The 21,409-nt window shown below is 38.6% G+C and overlaps 1 protein-coding gene across 1 annotated transcript; it reads right to left on the bottom strand.

The window, feature by feature from the left end:
• Positions 1 to 1,755: 1,755 nt before the first annotated feature.
• LOC147227854 (uncharacterized) lies at positions 1,756 to 17,249 on the bottom strand. The gene is made up of 3 exons (XM_086157711.1): positions 17,128 to 17,249; positions 5,293 to 5,324; positions 1,756 to 2,162 (listed from the first exon to the last, which is right to left on the bottom strand). The coding sequence occupies exons 1-3, from the start codon at positions 17,247 to 17,249 to the stop codon at positions 1,843 to 1,845; spliced, it is 474 nt and encodes a 157-aa protein (XP_086013837.1). The 3' UTR covers positions 1,756 to 1,842.
• Positions 17,250 to 21,409: the final 4,160 nt, after the last annotated feature.

The raw sequence follows: 21,409 nt of genomic DNA, 5'->3' as shown, positions 1-21,409 counted from the left end.
AGGATGTGGAATGGGTCCATCAGAGGGACAGAACATTAGATGTTTTGGAGATAGGACTGATATGGCTGGGCCATGGAGGGGGTAGATAGATAAATTATTGGTACAAGGATGCTGAGGCTAGAAATTTCAGGCAGGAGGCCTAAAGGAAGACCAAATAGCAGATTTATGGATGTAGTGAAAGAGGGCATGAAGTTACTTAATGTGATAGGAAGCTGAGGGCAGGGTTAGATGGAGGCAGGTGATTTGCTGGGGTGATCCCCAAAGGTTGCAGCCAAAAGGAAGAGCAAAAGATATTTCATTTTGTATTCTATTTTTAGAAAAACACTTTTTTCTTCTTATCTGGTTGAGTCATTCTCTCAGTATGCAGTCGGAGGAGGCTCCTCCAGAGTTCTAAACTTCTCAGCACCAGCCGGGTAAATTGAACCACTAGCAGTAAGACTCAACGCCTCGGGGGTGAGTAATGGCCCCTCAGCATCCACTACCTGCTTTAAAATCATAGTCTTGCACAGCACAACATCAGACCCAGTGCAGATCGGCAGCTAAAATCTAGCCTACCACCGCAAACTAATGGCACCATCAGCAGCCAGTGGTAAAGTGGTCGGTAGGTAAAAACAGAACTGACTGTGGCACCCAATGCAATTCTTAACAAATGAAGGTGACAAATGTGCTTTGTATTTTGGTTAAAATACCTGATAGAGCGTTCAACCAGACTTGCCAATGCCACATTAGAGATTATTTCAAACCCACAGGAGAAGAAATACCTCTATTGTCACATTCAGTTATACATACAGCTCAGCATCCATGAAGTTTGACCACTGCATTTAACCCAGAAGAAGGCGGTTAATGAGCAGCACCAGTGGAGCAGTTCGGGGTTCAGTGTCTTGCTCAACAACACCCTGACAGGCTAGGAGAAGGAACCAGGAATCAGTTCAGTTCCAAGGACGGCCACTCTAACCCCCTTTGCCACAAGGCCCCAAGACTCTGTCTCTATATGAAATTTGGAAGTGTAATAACTTCTGTCTTGCCATTTTTTCATCTATTTTGTGTATGAAGTCTTTCAATTGTTTCCCAAAACAATATCATGTCATCGGTATTACAACCTGATTAAGAAAGCCTTGAATTCTAGCGCACATTTTTATGAAGGAGTGGTTCAAGGGACATTTCACACAGCTTTTCAGATAGTGCACAACTTTTTCATACACCCAAAAAGAACACTCTTGGCACCCTAAAAGTAGCACAAGGGCTAATATTGACCTACAGCACACTCTCAATACAACTGTACAAAACCTGGATCTTAGTGATGAGACCTTCGGGCTGAGCCCAAACATCACCATTGTCTTCCAGAGCAACCTATGTTCAATGGGGTCAATCGCCGAATATTCATCTAAACAGATTAAGCCCATGTTTAGACTCAATGAACGGTACACTCCCATGAATTCAAGATTCAAAGTGTTTATTGTCATACGCACAGTCTGGAGACGTGTTTCCCTGAACAATGAAATTCTTACTTTGCCATCCATAGTGCATCCAGATACATGTGATAAATGAAAAATAAACACACTATAGTAATAGTGCAGGAAAATGCAAGCAGTGCAAGGAACTGTATATATACTGTAAACATACACAGAAATATAAACAGTATTAGAAAATGTTAACAGCGCTGGTAGATCTGCAATTAAAGGTGAGTGCAGTTTTAAGTGTACAACTCACAAAGTGCAGGTGTAAGTGACAGAAAACATGAGCACAGCTGACATGAACAGTTGAGTGCACCACTGGCAGTGCTGTATGTAAATTGCATAATTGTCCTGAGGTGGTACATGGTTATTGACTCCTGTCAGCTGCTCAGGAGTCTGATGGCAGTTGGGTAGAGTTCCTCAGTAGTGTCGTCCTATATTTCACACTCCTGTACCTCCAGTTGGAGGGAAGGAGTTGGGGGTGGCCATGGTCCTTGGCAATGGCAGCAGCTCTCTTGTTGACTCTTAGCTGGTAAATGCTCAACAGAGACAGCAGTGGGGTTCTGGTGGTCTTCTGTGCAGTCTTTATCACTTGTTGGCAGCGTTTGTGGACAAGAGCGGTGGTGCTGCTGTACCACACCGTGATGCAGCTGGCCAAGATGCTCTTCTTCTTCTTGGTCTTCTTCTTCTCCTCCTTTTGGCTTCTCCCTTCAGGGGTCACCACAGTGTATCAACCACAGTGTATTCTTCTCACCTCAAGAACACAACTCCAACAAACTCAACCAAAATCAACCTTCAAGATAACTCCTCCTTCATTTCTCTTCCAGTCAATACAATGATAGCACAACTTAAAGCCTGCTCCCAAGCTTCTCACCTTATTACCTTTCCACCTGGTCTCCTGGACAAACAGTATATCCACCTTCCTTCTCTCCATCATGTCAACCAACTCTCTACCTTTTCCTGTCATAGTCCCAATATTTAAAGTCCCTACTCTCAGTCCTAGACTCTTGTCTTTCCTCTTCTCTCTCTGCCTCCGAACACACCTGTCTCCTCTCCTTCCTTGACCCACAGTAGCCCAATTTCCACAGGTGACCTGTAGGTCATCGGTAACAATGGCGGTCGTTGTTGACCCGGACCCCGACCGATCCAGTATTGGATTGATGTCCTAATATGACTTATAAGATTCAACTGTCTGCCCACTGATGCCAGCATCTTTGTGACTCTGCATACTCTTACGGGCTGAATGTAAGACTTGTGTTCTCAGCAGGGACTCTAACCCAGGGTAGTTTTTCACAGTAATTGTCAAACAACTCCTCATTCTCAATATATTGACATGTGTTGAGGGATGAGTAAAACTTGACTGCCCTCTGTCTAAGCTGGCCCGGTTCACTCAGCTCCTGCCCTGTGTCTGATGGTGGAGAGTGGATTAACTTCCTCTGCCTGTGTTTCCTCCCCAAGCCAAAGAATACACTAAAGAAGCATTCATCTCCATGATGTTTTGGATTTGGGACCTGACCACCGCACCCTCTACTTTTGAGATATTCTTTTACTTTTTAGGGTCTTAATATGCCCTTGATTTTCTGCGGTCTCACCCATTTGTTCCAGTTCCACTATATTGGTCTAAAGATCTCCGATAGATCTGGCGATGACGTGAGAGATTTTGAATGTGCTGTTGACGTAATAATAAGATCTCTACCTTCCCATGGTTCTACCATTGCTTTGAACTGGTAAAATCATTGTTCTAATAAAAATCCTAAAAGCACTGAGTGATCAGTTAAATAGCAGTAAAATCTAGAAGTGATAAGTCTTACAATGCTCATAGCATTAAAATTCTGCTTAAAACTATCGAAACAGTAAGGACAGGCTAAGGAGATTTTGTTATTGTATACATGGGATCATGTGAATCGTCCGCGATTGCCGCATGGGGAAAAATAAAGTTTTTGGAATTGAATGTATGGAGCCATCCTTCTCCATACAAGTACCAGGCCATGAAAAGAGACCAGCTCCTTCAGAGCACTCTGAGAAGCTGAATGAGGGTCTGCATGATTACAATCAAAAAGTTCAGTCTTGGTTCAATTAAAATCAACCCCTAAGAAAATGTAATTGCACAACCTGCAGTCTTTAATTTCTCATTGATTCTTTCAATGAGCCTCTTCACTCCCAACACCGGACCGCCCTACCACCTTCATCACTGTGGGTTTCTTGAATAAATATAATATATCAGTATATTTAATTATGTCTGTTTTATATCCAAAAGTTACTTTCTTTACATCTCTGGCTCCATTCAGTCTCTAAAGACCCAATATTAAAAGTAGTTTGAAGTGAGAGGTTAAGACCTCCTCTAAAACAACCAATAAGAAGCAGACATTGTACTGAGGAGGCTCTATCCGACAACAAACTAACATATCTGCTTTCTGCTCTGAGACATTGTTTTTTTAGTCCATACTCTCCTTGGACAGGAAAACAGATTCAGCTTTGTGTTTGATATGATGCCTGGCTGATGATAGAAAACTGTGAGGTCCAGGAAATGCTATCTCACCTGTCTCACTCGGCTGATGCTTTACCACATCACTCACGTGGCTACTACAGCTCTCACTAACCTCACTTGTGGCATTAGTTGTTTCACCTCAACAAGTTCAACTCTCCTGTACTGTCTCACCCACCTGCACCATTCTCACCATTCCCTCCACTCCGCTCTCCAAAGACCTCACAAGCCTCACCTTTATCTCTTGCAACGGGAGCATGCACACCACCCAGTCCCGTCTACCAGCCAGTAAGCCTGCTTCACCTTCTCCACAAATAAATCCGCATAATCATTCATCCATGCCACTGACATCACAGATCCGTGGCCGGTCGAGCCAAAATGAGGTCCTCCACGCCATTGGCACCCATGTTGATGTTGTGCTCCTGCATTAGCCCGGTGAACCCCCATGTTACCCGCAGCATCTGAAGTCACTGACCAGCCAGCAGAACAAAATAAAAACTAACACTCTAAAAAATACAAACCACTAAAATGCTCGCACAACTATGTAATATCGCACGAGACAAAACTGTAAAAAAAAAAAAAAAGCATTTAATCACTCCTCTGCTTGCACTTCTGCGCTCCATGAAGAAGAAGAAAACCAAATAGAGAGGAGAACTCAAGCATAACTGGCTGAAGAGAAACGGTATAGTTCATGGTTTTAGTCAAGTTTGGACTTCAAATAATGCCTTGTGCCATCCGCAGTGACTGGGGGACCACATCACAAATCATATTCAATTGAATGAAAAATTAATGGACAATAATAGTCATGCTAGAAAATTTTCATTCCAGGATGTATTCTAGATAAGTTTAAACAACACATAATTGAAAAATGCATTTCAGTTTGATACTCATGCCCAGGAAATCCTTCAGCACCAGTACTAAGTCCAACTATTGAACCGAAACGCTGAAATAATATTCAGTGTTATTCATGTATGGTTTATAGAAAGCATACTTGCTTTTACCAGAGTAGTGCTGATATCCCCCAGTAATCATAATCTTAGCTCATTTCAAGCTTAAACTGCAAGGGTAGCTTTATACCCTTCTTAGTAATCCCAGCAGGGGGCCTAATAAATGGAGGATACGCTGCGCAAGTCTATTTTTGTTTGTTTTTGTTCTGTTTTTTTTTTTTGTTGTTTTTTTCCGAATCCTACAGCAAACCATTTTGTCTGAAGATGACTCCCATCTTTTAAAATCTAGAACCAGGGGAAAATACAATTACTGTTATACCATGGCTTTGAACAAATGTATGTGAAGATAAGACAATTGTTTAAGCTCAGGCTGATCTTATATTAAATTAACGCTAGTAATACTTACACCAATGTAGATCTTTGATGTCCCCAATTTTCCTGCAGATGTGTACCAATGAAAAAACAAGCGGTGTGCTTCATTTAGCTTGAGGTAGAAGCTGATTCAGAGAGGTAGATAAGCCTTCTCTTCATAACTGGGCCATGTAGTCCCTGGTGACCCAGCCTCTCTGCCTTTGGCAAACACATAATTTTATTGTGACCCCAGCCAGCAGCCAACCCATCAGCCTATAAGCCATCAGTGATGAAAAGCACTAATTCCAGACTTGTGAGCACAAATGTAAAGTCCCAATTTATATTCATGTGTTGAGCCTTTTCTGTCTGCTCATTTTCATTTTCATTCATCTACTTGTTTTTGTATTTCCTACCACTCATTTAAACTTAGAACATAAACAAAGAGTAAAAATCATCCTAAGATAGAATTAAATTCCTAACAGGCAAAGCATACCTCACGGACCAAAAAGATTCATCTCATATCTGGGTAAAAAGGCACAAGGCTAAAGCAATTATGTAAAATACATACACACATACACACATAAAATACTTATGCACATACGATGAATAAAATCCATACACACTCATATGTATTTTATTTGTTTTACTCTTATTTAGGGAACAAAGCAGGTGATACTGATGCAAGGATGTTTGCCACATTTACTGTCCTTGGCATAATAGATTTTTTTAACTCAGGATTTGTCTTTGCCTGATTAAATTGCTCATTCCAACCATATGCACATAACACTTGCAGTTTGTCAAGATTTGATAAATTAGTCTGCATCTAACGAAGTTAGAATTTAGTGTTTCGAGACACAAACTAGAAAAAGAAATCTAGAGTTCCCCCTTTAGTCACTGTACATGTTTAAAGGTATTTTGCACCCACATGAGATTTGGCATGTGGTAAAGTGTGTATTCTCAGCCGAATACATTTGAGGAGACTAGACATGCCAGCAGGGCTTCACAGCCCACATATTGGTGATTCTAACAGCTGTTTCTATGAGCTTGGGGAGGGAGAATGTCAAGTGGGATGCCTTCTGCTGTCACAAGCTCCTCAAGGTGTTTATTAAAAAATGTTAATGCCATCAACACAGCACACACGGAGACTTGGCCCTTGTGACAGGGATGTGGCAGCAGCCAACTGTTTCCACTTGTGGGATGGTCTGGATGTCTGCACCGTGTTTTCAACCTACACAGCAGGAGGTGTCAGTGGGCAACATACTTCACAGCAGTCCACAATGCCAAGAGGAATTTCCTTGATGTCTGTGTGTCTTAAGAATTACAAAATATTGATTAGGCATCTTAAATTACTTGTGTAAAGGGAGAGGACTGAATCTTGAATTTAATTCGGGTGAACACACACATGCTCTAAAAAAAGTATAGAATCTCATTTTTTTTTAAAACTTAGAATCTGATTTATGAAATCTCAGTTAGAGTTAATAATGTAATCTTTTCATAAAAGCTCAAAGAAAAAAAATAATAACGATGTCTTCCCCTGTTAAGTCAATGCCACAATTCTGATGGAGAAAAGTCAAGTGGCAGACAAAGCTAATGTGGATTTATTTAAGTAATTTATTAGTTTTATTGACCACCTTTAAAGCTACCAAAGAACTGCATCAATATCTGTAGCTGTAAGATCGGGCTTAGGTTGGCATCTAGTGTTAGAGAGGCATGTAAACATCAATTAATTGCAGAGACTATCAAATAACTTAAAGATATCATGAATTGTGTAATTGTGGATTGCTTGTTATTATATTTCGGCAAAGCACTGATATTCCTATGAAAGTTTTACACTTATTTGAACCAAAATTACTTCTCGGAGTGAACTATAATACAGTACACCTCTAGTAACATACATCTTATTCACAATGAACACACAGGTGAAACTGAAGATCCTGTAACTGATAATTTAGTCATGCAGCCTGTTGTTCAGTCTCAAAGTGTTTGTCGGTAAGTCACTGCTAAGGTTTATGCCGGCATTAAACCATTTTGTTAAACAACAACAAAAGCACAACCTTTTGCTTCACAAGACTGCCCGTTGAACCTGTGGATTCATGAGAATATTAGAAATTCCAATCAAATAAATGAAAGAGGAGCGTTCTGGATCTCCCAAAGCCGATCCAGAACTCTTATGGCCACTGTCTCAATTTTTTGGCCCTAACCCTAACCCAGGACTGCACCTGATCCTGAATAGTTTTGACCTGCCAAAACATCTGCATCAAAAACACACTCCGCCCACAAACAAGACCTAGCTTTGTTCACTATTTAGTATATATAGTTAATTGAATAAGGTGAATGCTGTCGGCCATGCCATCAACCGTGTAAAGATCAGAAGAAATGTAACAATGTGTGATGAAAATTAGATTAAAATGCAAATTATATGTAAAAATAACATGACAAATTCAACCATCACTTCACATTGCGTACTTGCAGCTGCCCCTTCAGGATGCCTCTACAATATAAAAACACCAGAAGTATGCAATTTTACCAATCATAGATCAGAGGATGTTTATAGAAACATGCAGTGAAATAAAAACTGAGAATCCAGCTCAAATGAGTTAATACTAGAACCCAAGAAAAAAGATTTTAAACATTCAGCCTGCTATGCACAAGTAACAGCTGTTGCAGTTATTACAAAATACACAATTTTTTTACCACTGTAACCTGTTCAGATGAATGTGAACATTAACTTAGGTCGAACAGGACCATTCAAGGACAACTGTCTTCACTGGCAGGGATTTCTATTGAGACAGACAGACTTTTAAAACTGAAGAAAGAAACAGAAGACTTCTACAAGCAAGTTATCGATGCTTCAGAAGGAGGGGCGCATGGACTTCATTTATAAGTAAGGGTAAGAGATAAAAAAGGGGTTTTTTACATTTGCTTTTTTCTATGCTACGGTTTGTGTTTGTAAAGAATGCTGATATGATATTTTAAACAAAACACGTCAACAGCTGCCAATAAAATGGTGAATAAGCTACTCTGTAGGGTTCATATGTTTGTAAATCTGACTGTAATGACGTGAGTGCCTCACCAGCTATGAGCCTCACCGCGCGTAACTGGAAAGAAGAAAACTGTAAAGGTTATGTGTGATAAAAAAGTAGCAGCCAGAATGAAAGGCGTAAAAGACAGAGGTGAGACCAGCGATATTGAATGGTCAATAGACAGTGGCTTTAAGGAAATGACAGGAAGAAGAGAAGAGCTGCAGGTAGCAGAAATGAAGATGTTGAGGTTCTCATTGTGAGTGACAAGGATGGACAGGATCAGGAATTGGTCCATCAGATGCACAGCATATGTTAGGAGGTTTTGGAGACAAGGTCAGAGTGGCCAGACTAAGATGGCTTGGACATGTTCAGAGGAGGGATAGTTAATATATTGATAGAATGATGTGGGGACTGGAACTGCCAGGCAGGAGGTCGAGAGGAAGACCAAAAAGAAGATGGATTTTGTGAAAGTTAGTTGGTGTGAGAGAAGATGATAAAGAGAATAGGGTTAGATGGAGGCAGGTGATTTGCTGTGGCAACTGCTGAAGGCAGCAGCTAACAGAAAAAGAAGTAGGATTCTTTTGAGACATAACATAAAGCACAAAAACACAAGTTTTCAGATGTTTCGAGTGAGACTTCGGTCCATTTCATGTAACAATGTCATTACACTTACACAATAATACATAGCAATAAAACCAATGAGAGGATAGAATAAATGTCATACTCATTCTAAGATCACTAGTTAAGTAAATACTGATAACATAGTTACAAAGCCTTATTTGACAGGTGACAGACAGTTAATACAACATATCAGCAAAGGGTTGAGAGCTATATTTCCCAAGCCCTCATTAAATAATACAAGTGCTAATGAATGCAAAAAGCTACACATGGCAAGATAATGGACACACACTGGTACAGTGCCACTCCAATCAAAGATATAATGATTAATTAATTCTTCTCTTTCACCATAGATATTGAAATGAGACACACTGTGTTTTGTGTCACATGTTCTTAGCACAATAACACAAGTCCAATTTAAATGGTAATTAGAAGCTTGTGTTGTGGCTGAAGGAGAGTGGTATCATATAAATCATATTTTTACATTTCCTCATTCATTTGGTGACAACATGCATATATTGTATGTTATCCTAAGTTTTGAAGCCTTTTGATTTTAACAGACTGGCAGGATAGGTGGTTGTTTGAAAATGGGTCTCTGGAACACCAGCTTTTAAGTTAGGGTTAAATGGGATTTTTCCCTTTGAATCATTTTGATGACCCACCGCAGCTGAGTCTGCAGGTTGGGTTGCTTGCTTTAAAGCGTATTATGTGCCTGAGATTGAGCAAAATTCAGGGCTTAACACACACACACACACACACACACACACACACACACACACACACACACACACACACACACACACACACACACACACACACACACACACACACACACACACACACACACACACGCATGCATACAAGTGCGTGAATGCACACACGCACGCGTAGACGCACATAGACACACACATTACACCTCAGACAGACTGGCTGCAAGGTGACAGTTTAGCCCTCTCTTGGGAACCGTAACAAAACTGGGTCCCTGAAAAGTGCAAGTTACTGGAAAACTGGAAAAGCGTGACATTGTTGTTTATACAACTGAGAATAGTCAATGAGTAACTGGTAAATCTTCATTTATACAGCTTCTGCACAGTAATAGCAGCTATAATTCGTGTGCCACTGTAATCGGAAAGAACTTGTTTATGATCTTGTGTTCTGCATATTTTTTCTTTCATTTTTCATTTCAACTCAATTTTCCTTTTACACATAGATATTGACAGACCCTTCAATATTTTGGAAATCTTCCCCTATCTATGGTAAGATTTTCTGTCATGTCAAGTATTGACATCTGTATGAACATGATTATGTTCAAAAGAAGAAAATAGTTTATCTTATTGTAATATGTAGTGGAAGTCTGGTTCCACTATATCAAGTCTGTGCAGAACTACTGATGGGGCCACTTCTTTAAATCCATGGATGCAGCTACTGTTGGTGATGCACAAAGCCTCCATTTTTTTCCACTTAATATGTCCAAATGTGATTAAAATGTATACTTCCCTCAACTGACAACCATATATCAATAATATCTGGAGTCTACTCCACCCAAATTTTACAAAATAAAGCAAAGACTGTACATCCACATACAAAACTTCATTTATATCATAATAGTACAAACAAATTAGTAAAACCTCCACATGATTCAACATCAAGGCTATAAGAAAGAGCTATATTCAGAGTTCCAAGTGATATATCTTCATGTTGAATTCCCTTTGAAACTCTTGGTGTATGGTAGGGACCTTCATATTTCTGCCATCCAAAAGTATGTTTCCCCAAGTGAAAACATATTTGTCACACAATCTTGTGGAGGTGCCAAGAGTTAAGGTATTTTTTAAGCAGTTAGTACCCTGGACATCGCCAGCAGGTATATATTGCACTTGGAAAGGATTCCGTGTATTGAATTTCTTCAGAATACTGAATTGATATGGTCCAGTCCCTCTTGATGGTCTGTGATTGTTTTGAGAGCCTATAAGTAACTTTGCAAACTGTCACAACTAACGCAGTCATGACAGATCCATAACATGCTTCACAGCCTTTGCCTCAAGAAATGTATCACTTTCTGGGATCCAGTGCAACAAGTACAGCCGCCAGCAGTAAAGTGAGTTGGCTGAATATGTGATCTATCACAGCTGTTATCAGAACGAGACTCTTGCTTTTTTGATGCATGGCCTTTCTGAGTTATTTGCTCACTCTTCTGTTGAGGTACTTGGAGGAGGCCTTGAAGAAGCAAAGAATTGGAGGAGGCCTCGAGAAGTTATAGTGTGTTTTTTCCACATTTGTTCTCAAAGAATTTTGTCACTTGTTCTTTCTGAAATGTATCTGGCTTATTCACACACATTATTTACATTTCCTTTGTCAATACCAACAATTCAATTGATAGATCTGAGGCCAAAGATCAGCACAATAAGCCAGTGATGGATGGATGAACGTATTATGTCTGAGATATCACAAGTCTGCAACTACTCTTTATGTCTATCTATTTGCGTGGAACCTGCATGTGGGTATGATTGAGGTTGCATCTTTTCTCAAGTAAGTGAATGATAAAAACAGAAAATGAGGCCCATTTTCAACAGTTTCTTTTGATTCTTGCACACTAATTGTTTGTCAAAGATTTGCTTTCGTTTACTCCTCTTGTGCTTATATTTATTCTTTCCACTTGTGTTTCTTTATGAACAACTTGCACCACAATTTTTTTGCATTTACTTCCTTACATTCACATGTGGATTGAAGTTCATATACATATGAACATATAAATACAACACACATGTAAACAGACAGACACAGGCACACAGATACACACATACATTGACATTCTTCCATGCGGACACACTTATATGCATATTAACATAGGCAAACAGACGTCACTAGTATTTTCTCTGTTTCATCCCCCTCTGGGTCAGCCATCAACCTATTTTTGCCCGAGCAAGCTTCTACCTGAGGGACAGCAGAAAGGTGGTAATGGGGGGCTGACTGAGGCCTGTCACTTCATGCTCTTTCACCCCAGGGACAGGGAGTGGGAAAGTAATGGCAAAGCCCGGCAGATGTAGCAGTCACTTTTAATCAAGTGTACAGCTGTCACACTGCCTTTATTGATCCCCGTGAAGTCCCCAGGCAGCTTGCAATCAGACCACTTTCTACGCCACAACAACTTTTCTCTTACTTCTCAAACCAAGTCCTGTGTTATGGCATCTTGGCTAACATAACCATAATGCAAGCTGGACAAGACCTTGCTGGGCTTCTGCCATTCATTGTTTGCCACTTACACATCACCGCTCAGTGCATGCCATTATTTGATAAGTAATATATACAATAATGTGCCTATTAATCTTTGTGTCTGTGTCTTCTTCATTCATAAGTTTTTGGATGCAAAGTAGGGTTCCTCTAAATTTTAGAAATATAATCTAGGTGCACAAGCAAACCCTTCAATGCTGATGTTATTTAGATGCCGGATAAGCTATTGACAAATTTAAATCTTGAATCTGAAGCAATTATTGTCTCTTTCCTTTCTTCTCCAGTTGTATTTTGTATTTGGAGAATTAATATAAGTATTATTCGGCATCTGCTTCTCCCCATTGCAAACTGTTGGTTTTACTGTTCATTTGCTGAGGCCACAGAGGCTGGCTATTATTGGATTATAACTCACAGGATGATGAGAGGTGAATTGTAATGGGGATACATCACAAACGGGGAAGGGAGGGACCTGCCAGGAAAAAGAATGAAGCTATGACATAAGCGTGCAGAGAAAAAGACAAAGAGAAAAACACATGTGAAAAGCATATGTAGATGTATGTCCTATGTCCTATATATATATATATATATATATATATATATATATATATATATATATGTACGCAGACAAAAAGAATAATTGTTTGTTTCTTATGTGATTAACTGGGGGACCCAGGTGTACCCAGCCAGGTGTACCCCAGTGACATGTGCTGCAGCCCTCTTGTGATTTTGATTGCAGGATAAGTGGAATATATTATGAAGAAATCATTGAATTAATCAGTCAATCAATCACTTATTCATTAATTGATTACTTAACTATGCCTTTGGGTAACTTTCTTTATGGCTTGGTGCCGGAATTCTGGACTGAATTTCAATTTTCAATGTCACCCAAATACTTCTGTATAAAAATGAGGAAAACAGAAAAGGGCCACTTGTCTTTCCTGTGCAATGCAGTTTTTCAGTCATCAGTAAAATTTGCTTTGTCTGTAGGATAATGGCTGTTTGGAGGAGAATAATGGAGTCGTCACAGAATAATCATCATGTGGTAAACTTCACTGACAGATGCTCAGAGTGAGAGGAAAGAAAAGGTGTTAGGTAACGACATAAAATAGAGGGCAGACCGTCAAGCCCCCTGCATTGCAGATGTACTCCACTGCACCACTGTGGTCAGACAGAAAGTATTTGATAAGGACAACTTTTATGACCCTTACTAAAATCTTGCTCGAATTAATTGTCAGGTTTGATAAATTAAGCAACATGCAATGTCATATTTTCAATATTATCAGATGTGAAGAATAGTATAAATGACTGTGCAGAAATATCAAATCATTTCACAGGAAAAAAAATCCAACACTATGGAAAAAAAAATCTATTCCACAAAATGTAAATTACTCATGCTACTACTGATGAGGAAATGAAATAAGTGTTTTATTTCTGTAATAATATAGGTTGTTGTGACAATGCTTTACATTAATACTGACAATGATATGTTTGTGAAATTATTTCTAATGCATGTCTAGATCACTTGGTATTATTTTGAGTATAGTTTGATAGACAGAGCAAATGTAATCTAAAGGGTTGTAGGTGAGTGTAACCGGACAGCATATAATGGTAGTTTGGCATTTTTTGAATGATACTGCTGAACAATGCATCAAATGAATTAAATGTATCGACTGAGTGCAGTGACAGGTTTACAAGTGGCAAAGGAAAATCAAGTGCACTCATTGTGAGAGATGCGCAGAGGTGCAGTACGGCCAAGAGGACAAATATGCATATGTAAATATACGGTAAATCATTTTTATCACATCTTAGATAAGGTTGCATAGACCGAAGACATCTGACATCTCAATCTACCATTTATAATCCTTTAAAGCTGTTGCTCTCAGCCAACATATTTTGTTCTGTCCCCATTTGGAAACTTTTTGTTATGGTAAACACATCACAAGTCACCTCTATTATCTGCACAGCTCTGGCATAATGACACCCATCGTGAGTGAGTTGTGGAGAATACTGAAGGAGAGCGACCCAGGCTGTCTTTGAGTTCTGCAACAGAAGTATCAATGCCTTGTTTTCCTACAACACACTGATATGAAATCCCTTTCAAGCCATCCTACGGTGCAACAAAGACTATTGTATGACATTCTCCATTAAGTCAGTAGAAAAGAAGAAAAGACACATGGATTGACCAGTGGCTTCTATCCTTTCTTCAGATGAGGGACTGATGGCCCCAGCTGTAGTATACACCCTGGGTAAAGTAGCTGTCAGATATGTCACTTTCATTTGACATACCTATTAGGAGCTAATAAAGCCCTTGAGCTAAGTGGAGCCAGATGGCAAGAATCAAGGATAATGTGAAAGATGTTAAGGAGACAAGGATATTTCTTCCCAGTGTTTTATTTTGTTTGGGGTTTTTTGCCTGCTCAAGTTAACACCCTTATAGCCTAATCGATACAGCAAATGTCAAAGACTTTATATGGTATTAGGGGCCAAAACATGTGTCTTACTGTGGTGCAACACAGCATCTGTGGCAATTGAAGCCCACCCCTGGGGTGAGAGACAACGAACAGGTGTTATTTTGTATTCTTCACATCTACTCAATGCTGGTGATTCATACTGATTTCAGAGGTGGGGTTGGTAATCCAGAAAGTTGGCTTTATGACATGCATGTATGATAAGAGGCAAGTATTTGTCCACTTGTAGTAAGCAACATGTAATTTGTCACTTATCAGATTTACAGTTTCAGGGTTTATAATTACTGTTCAGACCCCACTGCTTTCATTTCAATGGTAATTATGCTTGCTCTTTGGAACCTTCATCATATTGATTTGTTTACATGAGCTTGAATACAAACACACACACATAAACACACACACACACACACACACAAACACACACACACACACACACACACACATACATATATTGTAATTCTGGTTGCATTTACACAGAAGATTCCATTGTGTCATTAACACCCCTTCCTCCCAAGGGTGCCATTATTGTACAGATGCACTGCACCATACTCATCAACAAGCAAACTGGTTTTAAAAAAGAAAGGCCAACAGCTAGGGCACCTTAATTGGCCTTACTCTCTCAGGCAAGTTGTATTTTGTAAATGTATTATATATTCAAGACCTAAAATTGGTTTCTAGGTCTATATTCATATGGTGAAGTTTTAATATATCACAGCGGATTTTGTCATTGCAATAAAAGTAAATTGGTCAAAGTGCACTGTATATCTAACTCCAAATAAAATTTCAGCAGACTTGGAATTATAACTGCGCTATATAAATCGAATAAATCAATTCATTGATTAACAATTATACAATGATAACAGACCTGAGCATAAATGTGCTAAAGATTCAGGACTAAATTAATGACCATGCCTGGATTGCACATATATTTAATTGCCGACCATACAGGTGTTTTTTTTTTTCCACTACCTGCTATAAAACCCCTTTCATCAGCAGTGGGATTACATGCTTTGATGAACACAAAAAAGAAAGAACATTTGCTTTTAGCAACTTACATACAGAAAAAAAAAACACTGAATATACTGAATAGTAAGATTAATATATTAAATGTCTGATAAAAGTGAGATACATTTGACCAAACAATTTCATTTCTTAGCACAATAAAATGAAGTACTAAGAAATTAAGGATACAGTAATGAGAGGGACAAACTTAATATTTAAAAGATGGGTTAGTGGTAAAATTCAACATTTGACCTTGAAATTACTTCTGCAAGCTGGTAAAATATGAGAATGCTTGGTACCAAAAAATGCCGATATTGCTGTGAAGTCAAAGCATTACTTTAGATTTGCAGTGTAGGAAATTGAAATTAAGACATTTTTTTGTTAAATTGTCCCTCTTGATCAGCTTTATCTCAATATACTTTGCATGAACTCAGAATATCCTGTCTCAACACACCTCAAGGGGAGAGAGGGGATTCTAGTGCTCTGGCTCGCTTCATTTCCTTTATCTTCTCTTTCTCTCTACCCTATGCACAAGCATAAACACTCCCTGCTGCTGATCTGATAAAACGATGCTGTGATTCCCTGCCGACTGCATTTTGTTTACATTTAATTCATAGAGGACTGGTTTGCTGGGACATTGGTGGCGTTGTTTAAATGTTGTCAGTTACTGCATTATGAGGAAGCATATGCATGTGTGGAACATACATACATACATACATACATACATACATACATATATATAGCATGGTTATGAACTACGGCCACAACTAGTGACACAATGACTACAGTGCCTGACAATTTTCTGGGATGAGCATTCCACCCCTTTGAGAGCGTAAAAGCATTCAAATGTAGCAGATATGATGGCAAAACTGACAGGACACCGATATTAGGGATGACAGTTTTTGAAAGAGTGCTGTTTAATGAGCTTTGAAAGGGAAATTAAAGTCATTAGGTACGGTTTGAAACAGCAAAGGAAAAATCCTTTTGCCAATTAATTCTAGACAGGTGTCTGCTTTCAAAATCCTTTAAAATCCTGTATTAAAAATAGGAGAATATTACCTTTGCAAGTATCCCTTTGGGATATTTTAAAACATCTTTTTTTTTTCTAGAGGGATAGTCTTAAACAGTAACAATTTGTTATTTGGAAAGTAGTCAAAGGAAGTGACATTTTGTGTATATTATTTGTGGCCAAAATTTAACTTTTTCTTGACTTGGGAAGACCAGAACACAGTAACAAACAGCAAATTCAATATGAAATTATCATGACCATGTGAAACTCTAGGAGCAAGGAAAAGAAAAAAAAACAACCTATTTTTTTCAATCTCAATCTAGTTAGATTGAGATGCGGTTATGAATTATCTTCTTAAAGCCCATTAGCAAGACATCAGGCCAGGCTATGCATGAACAAATGCTTTTAAGGTGTATGTTTTTAAGATGTCTTTTCAGACTGTAATGCTGAGATCAATCATTACTAAAGTGTTACATTTCCTAGCTGTCACCGTCTCTACCATACAACATGCGGGCAGCTGTGGCACATTTGTTAGTGCTGACATTGCTCCAATCAGAAGGGTGGCGATTCGATTCCCCTGCTCCTCCAGTCTGCATGCCGAAGTTTGCTTGAGGAAGACACTGAATCCCCAGTTGCCCCCGATGCTCTGTTTAGTGCCTTTCATGGAAGCTCTGCCGCCATGGCTGTGTGAATGTGTGTAAATGGGTGAATGTAATCCAGTATACCAGAGCTGCAAAGTGCTTTGAAACTGCAAGGTGATGAAAGTGCTATATAAGTGGAGACCATTTACCATGTACATCATCCTGCTGCATGATACATGCAAACAGAATAATGGTGAAGAGCTTACGAGATCCAAACTCAATATATGTAAAAAATTTGTTACAGAAAAAAAGGTAAAGAGAAATCTAATTACCTTCTAAGAAGAGCATAAAAGTAGATAGCCTCATCTCAGGGTTTCAAAGACTGGAAAAAAATAGCATAATTTGAATTGCATTCACTTGCTTTGGCCAAATATAATTCTGTCTGAGCCTTTACGCACCAACAGTAGCTTTAGCATGCTTCACAGCAAGCTTTTACACACATGCATGTCTGGCAGTGGATGCACAAAATCCACTGAACATCTGCCTGACGTCTTGGTGAACAGATCATCTCCTCCCTTGTCTGTCCTGCATCAACATCTCAAGGGACCCCAGACCACCTGTGCATGCCCCCCTTGTTATACACACACACATACACAAACACACACATAAACACGCAAAGAAAATCCTTGTGTGCGACTATACCACTATATGAATTATGCATAATCACACAGGCGGCTGTGAGCTAATGAGTCTATTGCTTAGAGAGCTTTGAGAGACACCTATGTGTCATCTGCACTAGATGTCCAAAGTGCAGGGTGATGAATTATTGGTCGGCCCTCTTGCCCTCATCTGCAGTGTCACCGTATTTGGAGGCAAGACCATGTGTTTTGGTTGGTTATATATGTACATGTTTGTATTCGGCTCAAGGACTGAAAGTACTTTTTTCACAAGCTACAGAAGGCCAGCATTCATTGAACGTTGATGCTCTCTCTTGCACAGGGAGGTTGGGAAATTTCCCTGTCTCTGATACTTGCCTTCCATAAGCTTTTGACCCATGGCACAAAAAAACATCAGATGTGTTTATGATCAATAGCAGCGGCTTAAATACAAAGGGTCTCCAAACAGGCAAATACTTATGACATTTCCAATTAGTAAGTCATTATTTATTTGAAAGATACTTTCGAAAAGGGGGTTTATTGTTTTTCACATGTAGAAAAAGTATGAAACTGGTGCTGTGTTTCAGTAGCTTTTAGTGTATCATATATGATGAATCCTTCTGTTGATAAATCATGATTTTTAACCACAAATGACTGATCATCTACATACACACTTGATACACACTTGCTATTCAGCGATACTGTAGAGAACTCTATGTAAAATTAGAAAATTGCGCTTCACATGCAGCACTGTAACCAAGGATTTACTGGCCAGTTCTTCTGATGCCACAGGCTGGTGTGTCGATGTATATTCATCCAACACAGCAACTTTAAATGAGACTTTGTCAGAGTTGGAAGGAAATCCTCCAATGTCAGAGTGAAACAGTAAAGAGCAAGATTTCATTAATAATACTTTCAAACTGAAGTGTCTGCCTTTGCAGTTTTAACGTGATCCTACTGACAGGCAGGGCACACTGTGAGGCCAAGTTGTAATTGGGGTGCTTGAGCCAGCATATATTGCTGTTAGAAACTGTTTAACAGTCTTAAATCCCAGAAAAATGCTGTGAGCATACCGCAAAGAGTTTTTGTAATCATACTGTACATGGTCTATTGGCTAGCTTCAGTATTTTTCTTTTATCGGATTTTCTTGCTGTGCACTTCCATGAGGTTCGTTCACAATTAATGTAGCTGATAGCAGCAAGGAAGCAGAAAGAGTGTTGATTTGAAAAAAAAATACATAAAGTCTGATGTTGCTGTACAAAAGCAGGAAATTAGACACTGTACTGGTTTTATTATTTTTCTTCACATTGGTAAAATGGAAATTTCCCTGAAAGAATGAATTATACATTAATTTTATTGGTAAAATGTCAGTGAATAGCATTGGCATTGCTTTGAGAAGCACTACTAATAGTGTAACTAATAACATACCACACTCTTGTATTAGAAAAAAAATTGCCCCTGAAAATAAGCCAAACTGCCAGGCTCCTCATGATAAATCTCTCAGCTATAGTTGCCAGGAGAATGTGCATATTAATCACTCCTTCACTGTAGACATCTCTACCAAGCAGATTCAGATATGGCCCAACAAAGCGAAAAGAAAACATGACAGATAGTTCTATCAAAACAGGTTATGTAGTAATATCATTGCAGCAACAGAAAACCTAAATATCTCACTATCAATGCTTAAACTGTATCAATGTGAAAAACCAAATTGTAAGAAAAAGTAATACAGCAAACCATAAAGTACAGAACTTTTTTCCAAATATTTAAAAAAATATCAATTTCTGTAATAAAATTATGCAAGAGCTACTGAACTAATGTGGTTTAGAAGTGAAAGCTGCTTAAAAATCCAGATGGGTTTACAATAGAACAATATGACACAGAACATGGACAAAACCAAATTTATCAGTATTGATTTTTCTCTTGCAACTTGAAAACGCTCTCATGGGAGTACAGATTCACACTTGGGAGTTTTACTGAGTCATTTCTTTTGAGTATTCCTGGGTTCACCACTTTAATGTGCGGACTGAGAGCTATTGGTTTGATCTGTAATGTCATGTAATTCCAGACTTGTAATGCATCTGATTTAAAATGTTAGTTTAAGAGCTGCTGCATTTTTATCTCATATTGGTCTGATGCTTTTGATTTTTTGTTTGTACAAAATTCATACAAAACTGTTTCGACTTTAACGTTTAAAATACATCATATCAATGATTGGATTATCATAAGTAATTTATCAAGCTTATATAAAGCTTGCACATGGCATACAGTACGATAAACTTCATACCAACTAGTTATAACATGAAACTGTGTCACGACTCAAGATCTACTCCTCTGAACTCTTGCAGTGCTTTGCACACCATTGGAGGCAGGCAATGATGAAAACAATTACTGACAAAAATGCATGTCATGATTACTTGTAGTACTGCTTATATACTAAACTGAATGGTCATGATTAACCTTATTTTCCTAATAAATCGGCCTGTCAAAAATAAATTACATTTTTGACCTTCATTAAAAGGCATTTAATTATCTTGTCCATCACAGTCAGGAACCAAATACTTTTGAATTGGCAGAACAGGTCAGTATAAAATTCATTGAGCTGCTTTGCCAAGTCTTAGGTGTTGGCTTTCTTGAACTTCCTAAGATAAATGCTCTAAAAAGGCCATCTGTCATTTTCAGGCTTTTCTTGATTGCCTGCTAGTAAGCAATGTGATATTTGCTCGATCAACTGCTTTAAACGTAGTGGAACCCAAACATCAGGTCTGAGCAGGCAGTTAACGTAGCCCAGGCAGCCATAAAAGTGACACAAAATAATGAACATATCAACATAAAACTATATTTGCTGTCATTAGAAAAGAGTGGTATAATGAAAATACAGACCACAGTGTGTGGAGTTTGGGAGCTTACATGCCTTTGCTGATTTAAGTGCCTGATGTCATCTTTTGTCAAATAACTCATGAACTGTGAGAACGCAGATAATTACAGCTACTTAGTGCAAATTGGGTTTATAAAACATTGTGAAGATAGCCGGGATTAAATGATAGTTCCACATGAGGATTATGACTATGATGACTTCAAGTATAAACACTGTCTCAATGCAACCTTTCGAATTAAATTTTGAATTGAAAAAACATTTCTGAGTTTGAAGTCACTGATCATCTCTAGATTAGGAGGGTACATATCTTTAGTAAAATCTATTGTATCTATCATCATCTATTGCATCTACCATCATCTGTTATAGAGATGTCTGCAAAGTGTTTCTTTATACTCTGTTGGTCATTACGCTTGTTAAAAATAACCTATCCAATCATGTGTATGTACAACTGCTGCATGCATGCACAAATGTATGCATGTAGCAGTGGCTCCCTAAAATGATTTGAAATCTTTAACATAATTATAGCTTAAAAAACAAAAAAGAAAAAAGGATGTACTGTCTAGATCTTCTTGTCGTGGCAACTGAACTTGAATCAGAGGCCTCTTCAGTTCTAAACTGAAGCCTCCCGGATAATGGATGAAAAGTCCTCAAGTGAAGAAATTCAAGTCCAGTTGCCATGACAAGAAGATTTAGACAAGAATTCACCATG

Source organism: Fistularia commersonii, chromosome 13 (assembly GCF_037954325.1).
Source record: "Fistularia commersonii isolate RoL2024-O1a breed Wild chromosome 13, RoL_Fcom_v1.0, whole genome shotgun sequence".
NCBI classification, from domain to species: Eukaryota; Metazoa; Chordata; class Actinopteri; order Syngnathiformes; family Fistulariidae; genus Fistularia; species Fistularia commersonii.
The sequence above is the reverse complement of the archived record's forward strand: the minus strand, read 5'-3'. Positions and strand labels throughout refer to the sequence as shown.